Raw genomic sequence first — 20,402 nt, forward strand, 5'->3', positions numbered from 1 at the left:
AGCCTTTTAATTTAGGTTTTTGGGAAAGTGTCAGGTAGGTTCCAGATTAAAAATGGAATTTTAGCTAATAATTACTGATGGCATCTCTTATTTTCCTAAAATGCATGTGAGTACACGGCAAAAGGCAAATTTAGAACATTACCACCTCCAAACTAGGTCATGACCAGATTGTGAGAGAAAGTTTCACTAACATTAAAGGTGATAGAATTGGTTTGCCAAGTGTATTCTGCTGTTCTCTGGGGCTTTTTGCTTTTGATGTATTTGGGCATTAAAAAAAAAAAGAAAAACTTTAAGTAGTCCAATCTCTGTTTTTTTAATGGTTTCTTTCTTTGCTTTTATGTATAAAAAATTCTCATTCACAAGTAACTTCTTGGTTTCGTCTTAACACTGAATCATTTGGTATTGTTTTTGATAGGTTGTCCATTTAAAAAAATCTTTATAAAGTATTGAATATTCCTTTTGCTGATTTAAAATGCTAACCGTTGACATATAACCTTAGATAATATACTCGGGGCTGTTTCTGGATTACTTTTTCTGTTCAATTGAAGTTCTTATGTACTCTGGTAGTACAGTGCTATTTAACTGTTACATGATAACAAGAGTTTGTTTACTCCTCTTATTTGTTTTACGTGAACTTTTAAATCACTTTAATCAAATTACAGACTCTTGTTAGTATTTTTTTATAATTGAATTAAACTTAAAAGGAACATTGTTATATATTCCTATTGAGGAACAAGTTTCTATACTTAATCAAGTTGTCTGCTATGGTCTGCAGTAAAGTTTAATCATATATGACTTTTTAAAGTATTTATGTTAGCTTTATTCCAACTTCCTTTATAGTTTTTTATTTTTTGGCTGTGTTGGATCTTCATTACTGCGTGCGGGCTTTCTCTAGTTGCGGCAAGCGGGGCTACTCTTCGTTGTGGTGTGCAGATTTCTCATTGTGGTGGCTTCTCTTGTTGAGGATCACGGGCTCTAGGTGCACGGGCTTCAGTAGTTGCAGCATGCAGGCTCAGTAGTTGTGGCACGCGAGCCCTAGAGCACGCGGGCTTCAGTAGTTGCTGCACGTGAGCTCTAGTTGTGGCACACGGGCTTAGTTGCTCCATGGCATGTGGGATCTTCCGGGACCAGGGCTTGAACCTGTGTCCCCTGCATTGGCAGGTGGATTTTTAACCATTGCGCCACCAGGGAAGCCCCCCAACTTCCTTTATAGTTTTTGTGGCCATTACAATTAGGATCTTTTTTCATCCCATTTTGCTATAGTCCATGAGATGATGATGATGATGGCTTGATTGTTTTAGATTTGGAGAAAAGTGGATGGATTTGGGACTTCATGATGTTTTGGTTTTGCTGTGCACAGGAGGGAATCAAGGATAAATGTTAGGTTTTAGGAAACTTACTGAGATGAGGAAAACTAGTAAAGAAGCAGGATTGTTTTTCCCTTTGGGAGGAGGCACCTGTAGGGGTATAATCTAGGAGCTGGCATCCTTTTTGAGATATCTAAATGGAGATTTAAAGTAAGCAATTTCGTATATGATTTCTAATTTTGTTCTTCTTGAGAGAGGCATGGTGGAATGACATGTGCTTTAGAGATAGGACTGAAAAATAATGAAAATCACTGATACACATTAATTAATGAAAATAATGGTCCTCATTTATTAAGTACCTAATCTGGATCAGATATGGTTCAAAGCACTTTTAATTATTAATCATTTAATCCTCACAACTGTATGAGATAGGTACTGTTACTATTCCCACTTTACAGATGAAGAAACTAAGGCACAGAAAGATTGAGGATCTTACCTGTGGTCACATAGCTGGTAAATGGCAGAGCGGCTTTTAAACCCAAGCAGGCTGGCTTCAGAGTTTTGCTCTTAATTACTACACCAAACTGCCCTTCATGGAGCACTTATTTGAAACCCGCACTGAGCTACATACTTGGCATATGACAGTAGGCTAACTAAACAAACAGGTAAAGAAGTACGTACGTACTGTTTGTATCCCCATTTTGCAGGTTTGGTCATACAGCTACTACATAGAGTCCAGACTTGAACCTGGGTATCTCTAGAGTTCCAGCCATGTTCTGAGCCACCTTGCATTTTTACCTAATGATGAATCTTGCCTTTCTTACCTTATTTTCTACAACCTTTGAGCCTCAATTTCCTCATCTGTAAAGTGAAGGTAATGCCTGTGCTCTAGGGTTGTTTCAAGGATTCAGTGACAACATTGCACATAAAGCACGTGCTCCAGAGTGCCAAATGGTGTTGCTGACAGTGCAGGTACTGGTCTGTAGATTTGCTTTTACCCAGTGAGACTGAGCGACATGTTAGTATCCTTTATTTCATGAGAAAAATCCTCCTCATGGGCACTGAAAGATGAAAAGCTTTACCTGGCAGCTTAAAACTGCCAAATGATTCTTAATCAGAGAGCAGAAGTCACAGTCACAGAACTTTATATCTATCTATCTATCTATATCTGTATATCTATATTTGGTGAATTATGTATACATTTCTGGTCTCTGTCTAGTCCTTTTTTTTGCTACTCTTTCTAGCTCATCACCTTTTGCTGCTTAACAATTGTGCTTTGAGAGAAAATGATGCAAGATGAACCTGATTTTCCATATTAGCAATACCCTTATAGTGAGTGACACTTAACTTTCTGGGCTTACAATGCCTGGTGGTTGGTTCATTGCATCTGGGACGTGACTTGAGCATATGTATTACTGAGAAACACTACATATGATTCTGATTACTACTGTAGTAGAGAACTACAATATGAGCAACCCGCTAGGGACAGTCTAAATGCAAACATCTTATGCAGGTTAATATTTCTGAGGATTTCCATCTACCAGATTCTTAAACTGAATGAGAGTAATGAATTTGGGAAAGCATTAGAAGCACTAAGACTGCCTGCCCTACATGCAGTACAGTAACTAGATGATAACATCAGTACGTAGCAGTAAGTCTAAGACAGGATTATGTGACCAGTCATTAATGTCTTCAAATGTCAGCAGTTGATTTTTTAATCATAACTTTGATCTTCAGCATATCAACCATTTTTCTGTTGTCTTCTAATAAACATGGCTATTAAGACATTTTTATGAAGGAGAGTAGAACTAAAATTATTTTTACTTGCATGTAGTATTTTTCAGATTGAATATGAACACTAATGAAATGGAAATATAATGGAAAAGGCTTTATAATTCTTATAAACTTGTTGTAATACCCAAAACAGTTGTGAAAAAGCTATTCTAAAAAAGTGTGGATAGAAAAGGATTCCTAATATATTTCTAATACATTTTATCAAGTTTGGCCTGTTCACTTGTCTTTAACCGTTTATATCCCAGCCCCTTCTTTCCCATGTTGGGCCTCCAAGCCTGGGTTGCTCCATTATCCTAATACATCATTACTACCTTGTCCTTCCTGACTCCAAATTCTTTACTTGCTGATATGTTAACAATTCACTCATTCAGATATTTATTGAGGAACTCTTATGTTCCAGGTACTGCTCTAGGCTCTTGGAATAACATCAATGAAGAAAGCAGCAAAATTCCCTGCCTGTGTGGAATTAATTATTGGATATGGAAAATTGGTGGCTGAGATATAACGAATGCCTTTGTAATTATACTGCCAAGTATTATAGCTTGTTGATGTTGAGGAGCCATGTACATTTATAATATATTCATCAGTTTTCCAAACATTTCATGCATTTTTGTGCTTCTTCTTTATTCTAGATATAAACCACAATACTTCAGGATCCCATTATGAAAATTCGCAGCGGGGACCTGTGTCTTCTACAAGTGACTCTAGCACAAACTGTAAGAATGCTGTTGTAAACGACTCGCCTGAAAAAGAAGCATGGCCCTCAGTCCCTGGCAGTGATCTAGAGTTGGCTTCAGAATGTGTGGATGCTGATTCTGCCTCCAGTTCTGAATCAGAGAGAAACATCACTATCATGGCTTCAGGGAGCACAGGTGGTGAAAACGATGGCCTTCGGAATAGCACTGGACTTGGATCCCAAAACAAGTTTGTGGTTGGTAGCAGCAGCAATAATGTGGGCCATGGAAGTAGTACTGGGCCATGGGGTTTTTCCCATGGAGCCATAATAAGCACATGTCAGGTCTCTGTGGATGCTCCTGAAAGCAAATCAGAAAGTAGCAACAATAGAATGAATGCTTGGGGCACTGTAAGTTCTTCATCAAATGGAGGGTTAAATCCAAGCACTTTGAATTCAGCTAGCAACCATGGTGCCTGGCCAGTGTTAGAGAACAACGGACTTGCCCTAAAAGGGCCTGTAGGGAGTGGTAGTTCTGGCGTCAATATTCAGTGCAGTACCTTAGGCCAGATGCCTAACAATCAGAGTATTAACTCTAAAGTGGGTGGTTCTTCTACCCATGGTACCTGGGGAAGCCTTCAGGAAACTTGTGAATCTGAAGTAAGTGGTACACAGAAGGTTTCATTCAGTGGTCAACCTCAAAATATTACCACTGAAATGACTGGACCAAATAACACTACTAACTTTGTGACCTCTAGTTTACCAAACTCCGGTTCAGTACAGAATAATGAGCTGCCTAGTAATACAGGGGCCTGGCGTGTGAGCACAATGAATCATCCTCAGATACAGGCTCCGTCGGTTGTAAATGGCACTTCCCTTTCTCACCTTAGCAATGGAGAGTCAAAAAGTGGAGGCTCTTATGGTACTACATGGGGTGCCTATGGTTCTAATTACTCTGGAGACAAATGTTCAAGCCCTAATGGCCAAGCTAATGGTGACACTGTGAATGCAACTCTAATGCAGCCTGGCATAAATGGGCCTATGGGCACTAACTTTCAAGTTAACACAAATAAAGGAGGAGGTGTGTGGGAGTCTGGGGCAGTGAATTCCCAGAGTGCATCATGGGGAAATGGTGCAAATTCTGGAGGAAGTCGAAGAGGATGGGGAACTCCTGCACAAAACACTGGCACTAATATACCCAGCGTGGAATGGAGCAAACTGCCTAGCAATCAGCATTCCAGTGACAGTGCAAATGGCAATGGTAAGAAGTTTACAAACGGATGGAAATCTACTGAGGAAGAGGATCAGGGTTCTGCCACATCTCAGACAAATGAGCAAAACAGTGTGTGGGCCAAAACGGGAGGTACAGTGGAGAGTGAAGGTAGTACAGAAAGCACTGGACGCCTTGAGGAAAAAGTAACTGGGGAAAATCAGAGTAGAGATAGAAGAAAAATCGATCAGCACTCATTACTCCAAAGCATTGTAAACAGAACTGACTTAGATCCACGTGTCCTATCCAACTCTGGTTGGGGACAGACTCCTATTAAGCAGAATACTGCCTGGGATACCGAAACATCACCTAGAGGGGAAAGAAAGACTGACAATGGGACAGAGGCCTGGGGAAGCTCTGCAACACAGACTTTTAACTCAGGGGCATGTACAGATAAGACTAGCCCTAGTAGTAATGATACCTCATCTGTATCGGGGTGGGGAGATCCCAAACCTACTCTGAGGTGGGGAGATTCCAAAGGCTCAAACTGCCAGGGGGGATGGGAAGATGATTCTGCTGCTACAGGAATGGCCAAGAGCAATCAGTGGGGGAATTGCAAAGAAGAGAAGTCTGCATGGAATGATTCGCAAAAGAACAAACAGGGATGGGGTGATGGACAAAAATCAAACCAAGGTTGGTCCGTTTCTGCCAGTGATAACTGGGGAGAAACTTCAAGGAGTAACCATTGGGGTGAGGCTAATAAGAAATCTAGCTCAGGAGGTAGTGACAGTGATAGGTCCGTTTCTGGTTGGAACGAACTTGGTAAAACTAGTTCTTTTACTTGGGGAAATAACATAAATCCAAATAATTCATCAGGATGGGATGAATCTTCTAAACCGAATCCTTCCCAGGGATGGGGAGATCCTCCAAAGTCTAATCAGTCTCTAGGTTGGGGAGATTCGTCAAAGCCAGTCAGTTCTCCAGACTGGAACAAGCAACAAGATGTCGGATCTTGGGGAATCCCATCAGCTACAGGCAAACCTCCTGGTACAGGCTGGCTGGGAGGACCTATACCAGCCCCAACAAAAGAAGAAGAGCCCACAGGCTGGGAGGAACCATCCCCAGAATCCATACGTCGCAAAATGGAGATCGATGATGGAACTTCAGCTTGGGGAGATCCAAGCAAATACAACTACAAAAATGTGAACATGTGGAACAAAAATGTCCCAAACGGCAGCAGCCGTTCAGACCAGCAAGCACAGGTACATCAGCTGCTGCCGTCTGCAAGTGCCATCTCAAACAAGGAGGCGAGCAGTGGCTCTGGTGAGTTTTTATTTTATGGAGTCTGTGTTACAAAGTACTTCACAGTATTGTGAACCTTGTTTCAAGTTACTGTTATTATAAAACTTGTCTAACGAAGTATTTGGATGTGCACACAAAGCTTTTTTTAACTCTAATCCAGGAGAAGTTTATAGGGAAGAAAATTATGGGGAAGGTGTTTACCATCAGGGAACAGAGCTCTGCCTTTGGCAGTGTTGGCTGTGAATCCCACATACTCCATTCTCCGTTAGGAACGCTGTAGAAGGCAGAATTGGAAAAGTGATGTCAAGCTGGAATGCTGTACACTTTTTTCAGTTCTTCTGAGTCAAGCCATCACGTTTTGGTTTTATTATTTGACTAAAATATCCCCAGAAATAAAACAAGTATCTAATAAGCACAGTGCTCTCTAAGAAACTAGGTACTATATTTGGCCTTAGAAGGAATTTACTTAAGTAGGCATGAAATCTAAGTCTATTGGATATAGCATGTATGTATGCTTGCTTAAAACATTTAATAATATCTTTCTAGTATATTCCACTTTCGTCTTATAGCAAGGAACTAATTCCTATCCTCTGCAAATTATCTTGACAATGACATTTTTCATTAGTTGTCATTGAGATGTGTTGCCTTTGTGAATGGAGGTTTTATTGAATAATCCATTGGATGTAGAGACAGAAGTGTTTTCATGAACTAACCCTTCAGCACCTAACTTTTTTTCTGAGTATTATTAATTTAGATATAATTCTTAGAAAAAACAGGTATGTATCTAAGGGGAAGGCTGTTTTGGTTCTTTTAAACAACGTGTTTATGGCTTGGCTTTGCCTTGCTTCGGACAACCTAATAAATTTTTTAAGAAGCATTGTTCAGCATGTATAAAAGTAGGATGCCTACCTATTATTAGTCTTACAGTAAATTGCTTTTTCCAGAACAGTGATGTTGAAAGGTTGTACGTATAGTAAAAATTTTATACACATACTGTACCCAGCTTGATCACCTGCTTTAATTCACTAGGTTTGACTCAGAATGACTTGACTTTTCCAGGAGTTAAATTCATCTTCAAAGGAGGATGACTTGCCATAATTAAGGTTATTCAAAAGAATCTGCTGTACACCCAGAGGGCAATTCTGAAAGAAGAGGTGAAAAAAAAATTCATACCATATAGTTAAATTATAATAATGGGAAATTATTTGTCTTCTTTACATAAAACAGATGCCATCCTTTCTGCCTATCACATTATTATTTAATACATAAATGTGAAGGTCTTCTTCTTTTGTTCCCTAAGTATTCCTTATTGCCTCTACCGTGTGCTGATGACTTCTTTTCCCACACTTTCTAAAGGCTGGGGTGAGCCCTGGGGTGAGACTTCTACTCCAGCCACAACTGTGGATAATGGTACTTCAGCATGGGGTAAACCTATAGACAGTGGTCCCAGCTGGGGCGAACCCATTGCTGCGGCATCCAGCACATCCACGTGGGGCTCCAGCTCTGTTGGTCCACAAGCATTAAGCAAATCTGGTAAGTTATTGATAATTCCTGGCTGTAGCAGTGGTGATCTCATTGACTATAATTAAGTAATTGGATAATGCTTATGTCATTGATAATGTGTCCATGTATTATCATACTGGATGATTTCACTATTTGTTTGGCTCTTTGAACTTGTTAATGTGGTTTGCTTTTTTACCTTTCTGAATTTTCCTATCTTTTCTTTTTCTTAGAAGTGTATAACTATTAATGATTTGCATGTACTTCACCAAATCTAAATTATATTTTATCAAATTGGATTATTTAGAAATAGTCAAGCAACTTTCATGCTATCCAGCACGAGAGACTGAGTATAATAGTCATGGGGACATATGTCCAAACTCTCTGGCTTAGGTTCCAGACAATTCCCTGAATATTACACAGAAAATGAACAGAGTTCAGGAAGGACCCTCAATATTCAGATGAACATTGTCACTATTCCCATAGGAATTCCAAAGGCTGAGTATAGAGATGAAATACTTTCTGCTTTTGACTTGCTATGCTTTTGGGCCATTCTCCTTAAAAATATGTATTAAAATTAATTTTTAAAAATTCTGTTCGTCCTCTTGGCCCTGTGCGTCACCATGCAGCTTGCTAAGCAAGTACGAACAAGAGTGCCACCGATGTCCCATGTTTAGGAGCCCTCTGACTTGTAAAAGCATGGCAGGTGTTTTATTGAAAATTTTAATAAAAATAAATTCTTGTTTAATGTAGCTTTTGGCTCAGCATATAACATACATTTTTGCCGTGCAGATCTGGTAAGGGAGATAAAAGAGGGTTTTTTAGGTTCTCCCCCTGCTCTGCCTGCTTAATGAATGCTCAGCCTCCAGAAAGAATTGTTTGATTAAAGCATGTTTCTCTTTATCACAAATCCACAATCAGGGCCAAAATCTATGCAAGATGGCTGGTGTGGTGATGATATGCCATTGCCTGGAAATCGCCCCACTGGCTGGGAAGAGGAAGAGGATGTAGAGATTGGAATGTGGAATAGTAATTCATCTCAAGAGCTTAATTCATCTTTAAATTGGCCACCATATACAAAGAAAATGTCGTCGAAGGTAAACATTTCAAGGGCAAAGCCCTTGAAACTTTAAATTCCAAAGGTAGTTTACCCACAGAAAATTAATGTTCTGCCTACCCGTTTAATGCAATCAGTATAGTCCATGCAGTCCCCAACTTAGGTAGAACCTCTTGTATGGGCAGCCACCTAGAAAAACATAAGACTACAGGAACTTCCTTTCTCCCCACTGCTACAGCTTGGGATTTCTCTCCTCCTCCCCCTCCACCAGTGCTGCCTGGGACAACCCCTCACCCCAGGGTGGTACCTGCAGTGCTGAGGATGAAGAGAAGGGCAAATCTCCATGTCGACTCTTTCCATCCCACTGCCAGTTCGTCTCCCATTCCACCTCCTCACCTGGAGTCCCCGACCTCCGCATTACCCAGAGTTACCATCCTCCTTATTCATCCCCCATCTTTGTCCCTTCTCCACCCTGAAAGGTCCTGTGACAAAAATCCCTAGGAATGAGTAGAGTTTTGTTTTGCTTTTAAATGTGGACACATCTTATCCCAAACCTGGCTGTTCATCAGAATTGTATGACATTTGTTTAAAAAGTATAATATCCTATACCCTAGGCTACTGTTGTTTTGGAAATTGGACCAAGTTTCTTGTCCTAAACAAGCTCTCTGAATGTTTCTGATGCAGAGCCAGGTTTGAGAACACTGGTGTCAGATTTTCTTGGGGACCATTTTGAAAATATGTGCCTAATCTCCCAGGTGATTCTAATATATCCTCTCGACCCTATTTGAGAACAGTTTGTTTTTGAGGGACCTTAGAAGTCAAATACCTAGTAGCTCACTGCCAGGGTCCCTCCCTTTTGATCCTGGGATTCTAAGTCTAGGACCTGCCATTTTCATTTAAAAAACTTTTCATTTGGCTGAATTTGCCTATCGCCTCACCATATAGCTTATGAAGTGCTTCCCCATATTTTACATAAATCATTTGATCCTCATAACCTTCTGAGATAGAATACTAATGAGGAATTTGAGACTGGAAAAAGTGGTGACTTGCCCAAAGTTGCATAACTAGTAAGTGACAGAGCAAGGACTTAAGTTTAGGTCTTCCAATTCCAAACCCTGTGTTCTTCCCACTGGACCATGCTGTTTTGTGACTTTGTCTTTCCTTACAGGGTCTGAGTGGCAAAAAAAGGAGAAGGGAAAGGGTGTGTAGCCTTTTTACTCTTTCTCCTTTGTTTCTACTAGTAAAAATCTTTTAGAAAGCAACTGCAAATATTTATTTAGCCTCTGCTGTGTGCCAGGTACTGTGCTTGGTGCTGGGGGTTCAGAAACACTAGGATAAGAGCATACCTTCAAGGAGCTCAGGGTCTAGTATGGGGCATTAAGAGTTGCTCTAAGGAGTGTTAGCTTGAATTTGGAAGATGCCTCGGGGTGGGGTGTGTTAGGGAAAGTGTTAGGCTGATGTTACTAAAATAACAGAATTTTAGAGAAGAGGTGTGACAATCTAATCTGTAGTTAGATTAGGGGCAGATACCAAAGTGTTTTCAGTAACATGCCAGAGAATTTGAGCTTCATTTTGTATAAAATATGGAGCCAGTCAAGTTGAATAGAAGGCAACATCAGTTTGGTTTTTAAAATTAATTTCTTTAAAGAAAGCTAACCAGTGATAGTATGAAAGATAAATTGGAACAGAGGAGAGACCAGAGTTAGTGATCTTAGTTCGGAAGCTTCTGCATTCATTCTGGTTAGAAAGGACAGCCTGAATTGGGAAGCAAGAATAAATGTTTAGAAGGGATTGTTGTGAGAGACATTTGGAATAAAAGAGACAGGTATTGGCAACCAGTTAGGCATGGGGTGGGGGTGAAAAAGGAAAAGGAATCAAAGCCCACTTCAGAAACCTTGGAAAGGGTTAGATGCTTGCTTCAGAGACCTGCAGTTAGGGGGAAATTACGAAGCTGTGTTCTGTTCCACAGTCAGAAGGAATAGGTAGTAGCAATGGGAAAGGGAAATGAAGGCAACAAACTGAGAATTGTTCTGTGATCCTCACGTTAATGGGAGGCCTTGGTCTCTATGGCTTCCAGCCTCCCTGTCTACCAAACTGCTAATCACGGATCATTTTTTCTCTGAAGTCATGTCTCCAAGTAGTTTCCGTACCTCCCATACCCTAAGCAGCCACAGAAAGCCAACACCAAGTAGGAGGAATCCCAGCTTTAGTTGCTGCTGGGGATATTGTGTTCTTGGCAGCATAAATTGGAATTTTAAAATACTCTTTCATATGGAAACATATGGTGTTTTTTCAGTACAGTGCACATAGCATAATTAAATTATGGGTTTAATTGGTTTCTTTGGACTAACCTGAAACCTGGTGACTCTTCTTACTTTGGTTTTGTGTGAGAATTCTACAAATCCAAATTATAATTAATCTTTTAGGACACAGTTCATTTATAAATTGGAAACTGTCTGATGAACAGTTCTCCATTATCCAGAGGACTTTTTAACTTTTTGTGGGTCATCAAGGCCCTTTGCTTCTGTCTTTTCCTTCTGACTGCTTGCCTTTAGAGATTTCTCTGTGCATTACAGCTATACCAGAGGACTGGAGCAAAGGAAGTTGAAAATCAAATAAGTTGATTTTTAATTATGAACAACTCTGTGAGAAGAGTTGGTTGGAGGAGAAATTTATTGGCTAAAAATGAGAGTTGGGAATTGTCTTGAAGTTTTATTAATCCATCACTATACCCAGATAAATAGAGATGGCCATGGCATCTTTCTACTCTTTTATTTTACAAAGGGAATGATGAAAGGTGGAAACAAACAAGAAGAAGCATGGATAAATCCATTTGTTAAACAGTTTTCAAATATCAGTTTTTCGGTAAGTATGTTTTCTTGGCAACCTCCTTCCCTTTTAATGGCGATCCATAAACTTACCCTAATACCCTAATTTCATTTTTTTGTTTTCTTAACAAATAATTATTTTGAGTCCTTATGAATATGCTGAGGTTAGAATAAAATTTTCCATGATGTCTTCTTTATTTTTACAGTTTTAGCTAAAAACATTGATCACGTATCTTTTTTTTTTAGTCTTATTTTAAAAAATTTTTTTTTATCATATTAGGCAGTGAAAAATGAAGTTTTATGATCCACTTAAATTTCACAAATAAGGAAATAAAGTAAAATTCTTCACTTTTAATTTATTTTCATTGATAAATTAAGGTCTACTAACATGCTACTTTTTCCTTCTTCAGAGAGACTCACCAGAAGAAAATGTACAGAGCAATAAGATGGACCTTTCTGGAGGTAAGAAAAAATTAAATCAGTTTGAGTTTTATATTCATCATTGATGGAGAAACTTATCTGACATGATCCTACTGAAAGAGCACTGACCTTGACCAGGAGACGGAGACCTGGGTTTCTGTTTCAGTGTTCCTATTCTCTCTAGCATACATTAGAATGTGGGGGTTTTCTGAGTTAGTATGCCTTTTAAAGTGTAAATCACTGTGCAGATCTAAGGTAGTGATACTGTTAGCCTTTGATTACCTCAAATTTAGTCCTGTCAAGAATAAGTTATCCAGGTTGAGTGATATAGTCTTCTTAATTTAGGGAGCAATGTGTACAAAGACCCAGATACATGATAGAGATATCTTAAACCATACTGGGGAAATGGCAAGTAGTTCCATGCAATGGAAGAAGAAATATAAATTGGTTGTGGTGGTGGGAGTGTGGTGACGGTGAAAGCTTTACTTAGGTGAGGTTGCCAGAAAACTAGGTAGGTGCTAAATCATGAGGAGCTTGGGTGTCTGAGCTTTATTCTGAAAGTATGGGATTAAAGAACTTTAAGCCAGGAGAATGAAATGATTTGGTCTTATGTTTTACAAAAATAATCATGGCTGTAGATTGTAAATAACTTGGGACAGAAAACATTGGCAGCAGAGGAAGACTAAAAGATACTAAACATAGCAAAACCAGTTAGAGATTTGTTGCTGTAGCCAGTGAGAATTTTCAAAGCTCTAAACTAAGACAGTTGGTGGGAAGAATCTTAATTCAGTGTAGATACAGGAATTAGAATCAATAGAAGTTGATAACTGGCTTGAATCGATCTGCTATGGAGGATGAGGGTGAGGGTGTGGTGAAAGATAATTCCCAGCTTTCTTGCCTGGGCAGTTTAGTATGTGGTACTGTTGTTGTTGTATTAGTCTGAGTCCAGGCAGAAGAGAGAAACTACATAGTAGTTTGAACAGGGAAAGTTTAATACAAATGTAAAGAATCACTATTAGACTAATGAGGGATTGGCTAGGAAGAGATAATAACGAGACTCCTCGAGAATATATGGATATATGAATAGCAGATACAAGGAGTAACCTAAAGACTAAACTATAAACTCAACAGCGTAAACAGCTGTTCAACAGCTTAAAAAGTGAAAAAAGGGAAGAGAAAAGAAGATGGCCTATACAGATAAGCAACAGATAACATGCAAAACTACTGCCATCCTTATTTCTGTAATTGGTCACAAGCTCTCGTTGGTATCTTTGGCTTCCTTCTTTTACTACCCATTCCATACTTCCCCACTGTCAGCCAGCACCTCAGCTGCTCTGGGTTCTTTTGCTGGTGGAGTGACCCAAACCTTCATTCCTGCAGGGTCTGAGCCCTCAGTCATCTTTGCTTTTTTGGTTGTTATAGTTTTTTCATTAACCTTTACTACTGGGCATGGAATTACTAAGAAGCACCCCCAGACGCACACACCCACCCCCTGCCCACCTGCCCGGATTCCAGAGTCTTTGCTGCCTTCGTTTTGTAGCAGGAAACCAGGTCCCCCTTGGTAATCAGAGTCACTCACTCCAGCCAGCAGGTGAGCCCCCCGCCCCCTTGCCAGCTGGTTCAGTGACATCGGTTCTTAACTGTATCCTGTAGGACAGAAGCCCATCCTTTTAGAATGTTGTCTTTCAGCGTGCTTTGTAACTGGGTCTTCAGGAACCACTTGTACCTATCAGTTTGGCTAGCTACTTTTGGGTGATGATATATGTGGTAAGACCAGTTAGTTAAGCCCGTTACTCTACTTCCTTTACTATGAAGTGAGTTCCTTGATCAGACACAGTGCTGTGAGGAGTGATGGATAAGGCCTTTTGTGAGACCATGGATGGCAGGGGGGGAAAGTCCGTATCCAGAATATGCATCTATTCCTGTGATGACAAGGCTCTGCCTCCTCCATGGCTCACTGAATGGCAGAGAAGTTGCTGTGCTGCTGTGCTGTTGGAACTTTCTGGAAATCTACCCTTCTAGGGTGCTGGGAAAAGCTGTTCATGGAGAGATGTCTCACCTTAGACACTCTGCTACAAAGCTGCCTGGAGGTATGTGGGAATGCTGGGAGAAGCTGGCCTCCGAGTGAGGCTGATCACCCTGTACTGCAAGTGTAGGGCACAGGAGAAGCTGGAAGCACTGCCAAAGCCGCCAAGGGCACGTAGGCAAAACTTCCGCCTGCAGTGTCTCTCCAGCGCCCTCTATTGACAAAGCCTCAGTGCCAGCTGGTGAAAGAAAAAAATGTAGAGCCCAGATACTTTCACAGAGCAGTCAGAAAGTGTGAATTTGGAGCTGAGAGACAATAAATCAATAACTGGGCATTATTTGAGATAGGAAATATAGTAGGGGAAACAGGTTTGATAGACAAGGTTACTGAGTTTAAAGTTGCTATGAAAACCATGTGGTGACGTCCAGTAAGCAGTAGAAAATCTGGATGTGGAGCTTAGAAGAGATAGGGCTGGAGATAAGAAGTGTAACTAGACACTGATGGTAGTACAGCCTCAAAAAATAGGTTGACTGGGGAATTCCCTAGTCGTCCAGCGGTTAGGACTCCAAGCTTTCACGGCCAAGGGCCTGGGTTCAATCCCTGGTCAGGGAACTAAGATCCTACAAGCTGCTCCAGCACGGCCAGGAAGAAAAAAAAGGTTAAAAAGTTTAACAAAAAAAGAAGGTCGGCTAGAGGCTTATAGAGTAATGGACCAAAGACAAACTCCAGGGGGTATAATGACATTTAAGGGAGATCTGAGAAATGGAACAAGTTAGAGTAGAATAGAGTAATTTTTCAGTAGTCAGATGAGAATAGAGATTTGAGAAGAGGAAAGTGATTGTCATGGAATGGATTTGATCCTGGGGGTTAGGACGAGTCATTGGTAACTTTAGCCAAGGGTCTTCTTAAAAGATTGGTCAAGGGGCGGCTGCCACATTTGGCACTCAGATGGTTTTTAAAGTGATGTGGGGACTTCCCTGGTGGCCCAGTGGTTAAGAATCTGCCTGCCAGTTCACGGGACACGAGTTCAAGCCCTGGTCCGGGAAGATCCCACATGCCACGGAGTGACTAAGCTTGTGCGCCACAACTACTGAGCCTGCGCTCTAGAGCCCACGAGCCACAGCTTCTGAGCCTGTGTGCCACAACTACTGAAGCCCATGTGCCTAGAGCCCGTGCTCCGCAACAAGGGAAGCCACTGCAATGAGAAGCCCACGCACTGCAACAAAGAGTAGCCCCTGCTCGCCGCAACTAGAGAAAAGCCTGCGCGCAGCAACAAAGACCCAACGCAGCCAAAAATGAATGAATGAATGAATAAAGTGACGCAGAATGGTTTGGAGAAAGGATGTATCATGCCACTTTTTGAAAAGATTTTATTTAGGTAGGCAAAAATAATGTGGATTGTTAGGAAAGAACAGCTTGGAGAGAGACTTGGAAGAAGAGTTGGTTGGGTTTGGTTACAAGATTAGATGTGGAGAGTGAGGAAAAGAGTTCAAGATGGCTAGCTTGGGTGCGTCAGTGAATGTTGACACCATTAACGGGGGAAAGAGAACAGAGGAGAGGTTGTTGCAAAAGTTTGTTGCCAAAGAAAAAAAGTTCGTTGCCATTTAAGGGAGAGCTCTTAATTACAAGTGCTGAAGTGTGGGTTATTCACATATCTGGACCAGTACTTCTGGAAAGCAGCAGCATTTGAAAATTGTACCTATTTTAAGAATTCTTTTGTTAAAATTTGTCTTTTCCACTTGCCTAGGATGAGGGTAGTAGGGGTGAGTGTTGTGGTGGCTGCAGCAGCAGGCATCTCAAAGAAGGACAGCAGCTGCAAGGAAATTATGGGTGAGATCTGAGGACTGAGAAAATGTGGAGCCTGAGGAACAGGGAAATGGGAGGAAAAGGTATTCTCACAAGGTAAAAACCAGGGTTTCAAGGCTGTGTGACCAGGAGAATGAAGATGCCACTTTTGAGTCCCATGAAGATCTAGAGGCGATATCATGTGCTTGGTTTCACCTGTTAAAAGTGACCAAGGGGCACTCAAGTGGCTCTGCTCAGCAGGCAGTTAAAGATGTGCGACTCAGCACAGGAGTGAATTCAGAGTAGGCATTTGTATTTGAGGGTCACCTTGGTAGTGAATAAGCCTGGGGGAGGCCAGTTTGAGAGAGAGAGTTGAAAGAGTGAGACCTTAAACATACTGAGTACATCCCAGCATTGAAGAAACACAAAGAAGTGGGCTCAGCTATGGAAAGAGGAGGAGAAAGAGAACCCAGAACGGGTATCATATGATAAGGACGTGGAGTTAGAGATTTGTTTAAGTAGGATTGTAGCCTGGGAGCTGGCTATTTTGAGTGAAGATTTTTTGCCAGACGGGCTTTCCATGAGAGGAGGTCATATTTATTGCAGCTTAGTCAGAATGAGGAGAGCGGAGCAAGCCCTGAGAAAAGAGGAAGACCTTTCCCTGTCTGCTAAATGGGGGTGATGATAGTAGAATTATTAGCATTAAATGAGAATGCATGTTCAGAACGGTGCCTGGCACTTTGTAAGCATATGCTAGATGGTGGTTTGTCTTAGTGCTATTTCTGTTGTTTGTTACTGGAAACTATGTTGTTATTTTAAAATTAAGCAGATTATAGATGACCAATAGATGTCTTAACCGTCTGTTTCCTAGTCTATTTTCAAGTTAATTTGGTTCAATAAAATAACAGTATTCGCTAAACCCAACTTGTGAGGAATGCAAGATTTATTAAGTGCATTCTTCACATGGTCCTGGTCAAGGCAGAATTCATTTTGGTTTGGAAGTGAGTATTTTTCTTTCTACTGTACATTTATCTGAAACCATCTAGGTTAGTTATCTTCCTACTTGATAACGTAGTCTCCTGCATTTATTAGGAATGTTACAAGACAAACGAATGGAGATAGATAAACATAGCCTAAATATTGGTGATTACAATCGAACGGTCGGGAAAGGCCCTGGTTCTCGGCCTCAGATTTCCAAAGAGTCTTCCATGGAGCGCAGTCCTTATTTTGATAAGGTAAGTTGTTCGTTTGTTTTTTGTTTGTTTTACCCTGTGGCTAAGAAAGCAATACACTTAATAGCATAATTTTCTCATTAACAGTTTAGAACATTTAATATAATATGAAGTGTTTATAACCCAGTGCCAAATATTACTGGACTTGTAGTTCATTGTCCTTTTATGTGTCGATTTATCATAGGGGTTGCATTTATATTTTCCTCTTAATCCCATAAAGTATGTTTGGTTCTTTCTATGTACTCTAGAATTAACACTAATCCGATCTCTTCTGTTTTCTACCTGTTTCCTGTTGATGCTGGAATGTCATATGACTTCTCTTCTGTTCCTGCAATGATTTCTCCCTTCCACTTGTTTGCTTGGCTGGTGTTGCACATCTTTCTGTCTGTCCAATCAGGATGGCATTGTAGCAGATGAATCCCAAAACATGCAGTTTATGTCCAGTCAAAGCATGAAGCTTCCCCCTTCAAATAGTGCACTACCTAACCAGGCCCTTGGCTCCATAGCAGGGCTGGGTATGCAAAACTTGAATTCTGTTAGACAGGTAAGTCCACATGTGTATTTTAGGCTCTCTGTTGATTTGTATAAGTAATAAGATCTCTCTTACATGTAGTTGCTGTGTTTAAATCAGTATTTCAGTGTGGTAATGAGGTGTTTGTCCCTAAAGAATCCCAGTGTTATTTGGTGGTGGTTGTTTGTTTTTGTAGAATGGCAATCCCAGTATGTTTGGTGTTGGAAACACAGCAGCACAACCCCGGGGCCTGCAGCAGCCTCCAGCACAACCTCTCAGTTCATCTCAGCCTAATCTCCGTGCTCAAGTGCCTCCTCCATTACTCTCCCCTCAGGTGAATAAATTTCCACTATATTCTCTACTCTTTACCTGGAAAAGAACCTTGAATAAATTTATATTTGAATGAGATGACTAGTTGATCATCATAGTATTTATTGGCAACTTTGAGATGAAACTAATTCTGAATTAGTTATTATTACAGAGGGACGTGGTAGGGTGAAGAAAATGAGTCAAAGATAATTTAAATCTAAAATTTATCATTCTCTTTCATAAAATACCTTGAGGGGAGGAGGACAATAGCAAAGTAAATTTGACTGGCTTAAGATTCATCTCTGTCACTTTATACTTAACACGTGAAAACATATGTGAACAATAAATTAGTGAAGTCAAGAAAGACAGAACACAATCCCCCCCAGTAATAGTCCACAAATTTTAATTGCTCTCCTGATAATTTAAAATACACAGTACATTTTGTTAGCTTGAGTTACCTTTGTTATTAACCTACCATTGTGACCCTAAGGTTCCAGTTTCATTGCTGAAGTATGCACCAAACAACAGTGGCCTGAATCCACTCTTTGGCCCTCAGCAGGTAGCCATGCTGAACCAGCTATCCCAACTAAACCAGCTTTCTCAGATCTCCCAGTTACAGGTAAGTAGAATAATAGCCTTATTCAGTATACATTTATTGAGTGTCTACTGTGTGCTAAACACTAGAGTGTGCACAGGAAGTGTTGCAGTAAACAAAACGGGCATAGCCATGGCCTTCAGGGAGCTAACAGTCCATGTGTGAAGACAGATGGTGAACTCGAAGGGCAGGGTGCTCTGTGAGCAAGGCCAGCCAGGTCTGGGCTGGTGGTCAGGGTATTATGAGGAGGAAAAATTTCCCTGATGGAGTGGAAGTTTAGATTGAGCAAAAGACTGAATTCAATAGAATGGCTGGAGGCCAGAGAGTCCAAACAAGAGATACTAGATGAGGCAGGGCATGTGGGCATTGACTAGATGAAACCATGCCTTTGTAGGTCCCTCTGCCACCGTCACTCTAGGGCACGCTAGTCTGTGATGACGTGATACTGATGACCTTTTTGCAATCTTCCCTCCAGCGATTGTTAGCGCAGCAGCAAAGGGCGCAGAGTCAGAGAAGCGTGCCTTCTGGGAACCGGCAGCAGCAAGACCAGCAGGTAGATCTGATCCTTCCCCTTGCTTTGCTTGTACTCAGCTTATATCAACTCCATTGTAAGAAGACAGTCGAAATGCCTTTATTAAACTATAATGGAAAAGGTTGTTCATTAAGTCTTCTGTCTGCCCAGAAGTCTTATTAACTGGTATATAGTGATTCTTCACCTTCCTACTGAGAAGGAAGTGAATTCAAAAGTGAAGGGGAATGAAGGTGTCTGTAAAGACTTTTCTCCACAGTTTTTCACAGTCGTCTTGTCGTTTTAAGGGTCGACCTCTTAGTGTGCAGCAGCAGATGATGCAGCCGTCTCGTCAACTTGATCCAAACCTGCTGGTGAAGCAACAGACTCCGCCATCTCAGCAGCAGTCACTCCATCAGCCAGCCATGAAATCTTTCCTTGAAAATGTCATGCCCCACACTACACCTGAGCTGCAAAAAGGGCCATCACCAATAAATGCTTTCAGCAACTTCCCCATAGGTGGGTTTCTCCTTGGCCAAAGCATTCGGCTGGTGCTTCATGATCACAAGTTAACATCCTGCTGTCTTACCTGTCCAGATGTTCTCTTGTGAGTGCCACGCTGATCTTTAGCCGTTCCCTCTCAGAGGGTGGCCACGCCTCTTCTAGCGCTAGCCTCTTCATGCTTCAGGAACGCCTCTCTCCATTCAAGAAAATCACACTATTTAAAAAATCCCATGCTCTTTTGAAATGAGTTAGTGTAAAGATATTATTTCTTTTTAACACTCAGATATCTTAATTGTAGGATATGAATTGGAGGGGAGGACTGAAATTATTAGAGCACACCAGAGAAATTTTGAGCAGTGCTGCTTTGAGGAAACAACTGGGAACAGTCACATCTGAAATTTTAATTACTATTTAAATATTTATAAATGATTACTGGCATAAATGTAGAAAATAGGGGTGAGAGAAGGGATTGCCTTTATTCCTTTTGCCGTAGCACCCCCCCCTTCTCTTTTTTTATGACGTCTCCAGGCTTTTTATTCCCTCTGGGAATTTCAGGCTTATATGTCTTCTCCTTCCTTAGGCCCCTTTTCTTCTTGTGCCTTTGAATATATTTTGACCTTTGATTGTTCACACTCTATTCATTTAACTTTTTCTTTCTCTCTTGTAAACCAGCTTTGTTGGTTAACAGGCCCAGTTTTGTTGAAGACAAGTCAGTTAACTAGCACGTTCTGGGCTGTGGGCAGGAGTTGGGCCTGCTGTTGCCCCTGGTGCCGTTTCACTTTGGCTGAACCTGATACAGGATTCGGCTCTCCCTGGTATTGCCATGGACTCTCAGCTAGGC

At 40.9% G+C, this 20,402-nt stretch overlaps 1 protein-coding gene across 12 annotated transcripts in view; it reads left to right on the forward strand.

The window, feature by feature from the left end:
- The window catches only part of TNRC6A (trinucleotide repeat containing adaptor 6A), a 211,175-nt gene that overhangs the window by 168,032 nt on the left and 22,741 nt on the right, over positions 1-20,402 (forward strand). For 10 of the 12 annotated variants that reach the window (XM_033426011.2, XM_049699019.1, XM_049699020.1 and 7 more), the window contains 12 exons: positions 3,734-6,307; positions 7,643-7,819; positions 8,708-8,883; positions 10,012-10,044; positions 11,628-11,708; positions 12,082-12,133; positions 16,995-17,137; positions 17,532-17,678; positions 17,842-17,979; positions 18,445-18,573; positions 19,025-19,102; positions 19,366-19,576. In XM_033426011.2, the coding sequence (XP_033281902.1) occupies positions 3,734-6,307; positions 7,643-7,819; positions 8,708-8,883; positions 10,012-10,044; positions 11,628-11,708; positions 12,082-12,133; positions 16,995-17,137; positions 17,532-17,678; positions 17,842-17,979; positions 18,445-18,573; positions 19,025-19,102; positions 19,366-19,576 (3,939 nt within the window). The remainder of the gene's footprint in view (positions 1-3,733; positions 6,308-7,642; positions 7,820-8,707; positions 8,884-10,011; positions 10,045-11,627; positions 11,709-12,081; positions 12,134-16,994; positions 17,138-17,531; positions 17,679-17,841; positions 17,980-18,444; positions 18,574-19,024; positions 19,103-19,365; positions 19,577-20,402) is intronic. The other 2 variants (XM_049699022.1, XM_049699023.1) reach the window with 1 other exon arrangement.

The sequence above is a fragment of the Orcinus orca genome, chromosome 16 (assembly GCF_937001465.1).
Source record: "Orcinus orca chromosome 16, mOrcOrc1.1, whole genome shotgun sequence".
Taxonomy (NCBI): Eukaryota; Metazoa; Chordata; class Mammalia; order Artiodactyla; family Delphinidae; genus Orcinus; species Orcinus orca.